Raw genomic sequence first — 1,154 nt, 5'->3', positions numbered from 1 at the left:
AAACCGAAAAAAAAAAAAAAAAACTTTATAGACATTTTTTCAAGTTTAAACAAAAATAAAAATGAAAAAAATTATTGCACAACGAAATATTATTATTATTATTATGCCTTTGAATGACATAATAGTATGTCTTGGCATAAACAATAGCAAATGTGTTGTGCATTTCAGGGGAAAGATGATGTCTACTTGTGTATTAGAGATGCAGACAGAGTTGAAATCAAGGCTGCATATGTTTCTGGACGGACTCACCCAGAATACTCTTCACAGGTATAATTGTATTGATTGGACAGTGAAAATAGCAAACAGTATACAGTGGTTTAAAGTTAAATAACTCGACCTAATGTCATTCGAAATCCATATGACTTAGTAAACACAAAAGATGATTTGCAGAATGTCCATGCTGTTCTTTTTCAAACACTGAAAATAATTATTGACATCCAAGATTTTTGATTAATAACGCAATAAATTTACTGCTGCTTCTCACACAAAGCTATGGCTTTAGAACACTTGGAAAATAAGATGTATTGCTTTTCTATCAGTTTTTAAGATTAGACTGGTACCCTTTTACTTTTGCACTTTTTTTGTTCAGTTGAAGAAAGAAAGAATGGTTTCGGAACAATCTAAAACAATTAATACAAAAAAACAAGGCATTATTCAAATAAATTCACTTTGAAGTCTTTGTGCTCATATTAATTTCTAGAACATTTTGAAAGACACAGCATGGAGGCTATCAGATGGAGTGATTCAGTGTAGCTTCCGCAGGGACATAATCCTCCCACCTGAGAATCTGTACAGGTTCAGTCTGGACCAGATGTACTACCTCTTTATGGCTCATGGTCGAGCTGAAGTTGGTGAGATATTGCTTTTTTGTTTCTTTGTTGTTGTTTGTTTTCATTGGCAATTAGTATCAAAAGACTCGTTTCTCTTTCTCCAGGGCGAACCCATCGACATGACCGCCAGCCTCTGATTTCAACCTATCAGACAGCCATAACGGGACCTCCTGAGGATCTAACTGGTTCTCGATCACCCCTGCTCATGAAATATCATGGTGAGGCCAAATAATAAAACTATATACTGAATGTGATTTATAATATGCTATTTAGTGAGCTATACAGTGCATTTGAATGCTGAATTAAATGTATGAAATGATTTTC

The 1,154-nt window shown here is 34.1% G+C and overlaps 1 protein-coding gene across 2 annotated transcripts in view; it reads left to right on the top strand.

The window, feature by feature from the left end:
• Positions 1-1,154, top strand: part of LOC107677322 (putative ferric-chelate reductase 1) — a 10,239-nt gene that overhangs the window by 3,063 nt on the left and 6,022 nt on the right. For both annotated transcript variants that reach the window (XM_016472204.1, XM_016472203.1), the window contains exons 7-9: positions 169-267; positions 701-851; positions 935-1,048. In XM_016472204.1, the coding sequence (XP_016327690.1) occupies positions 169-267; positions 701-851; positions 935-1,048 (364 nt within the window). The remainder of the gene's footprint in view (positions 1-168; positions 268-700; positions 852-934; positions 1,049-1,154) is intronic.

Source organism: Sinocyclocheilus anshuiensis, unplaced genomic scaffold (genome assembly GCF_001515605.1).
Source record: "Sinocyclocheilus anshuiensis isolate Anshui unplaced genomic scaffold, SAMN03320099.WGS_v1.1 scaffold392, whole genome shotgun sequence".
In the NCBI taxonomy this organism is placed as follows: domain Eukaryota; kingdom Metazoa; phylum Chordata; class Actinopteri; order Cypriniformes; family Cyprinidae; genus Sinocyclocheilus; species Sinocyclocheilus anshuiensis.
Note: the sequence above shows the minus strand (reverse complement) of the source record. Positions and strands in the feature narration are given on the sequence as shown.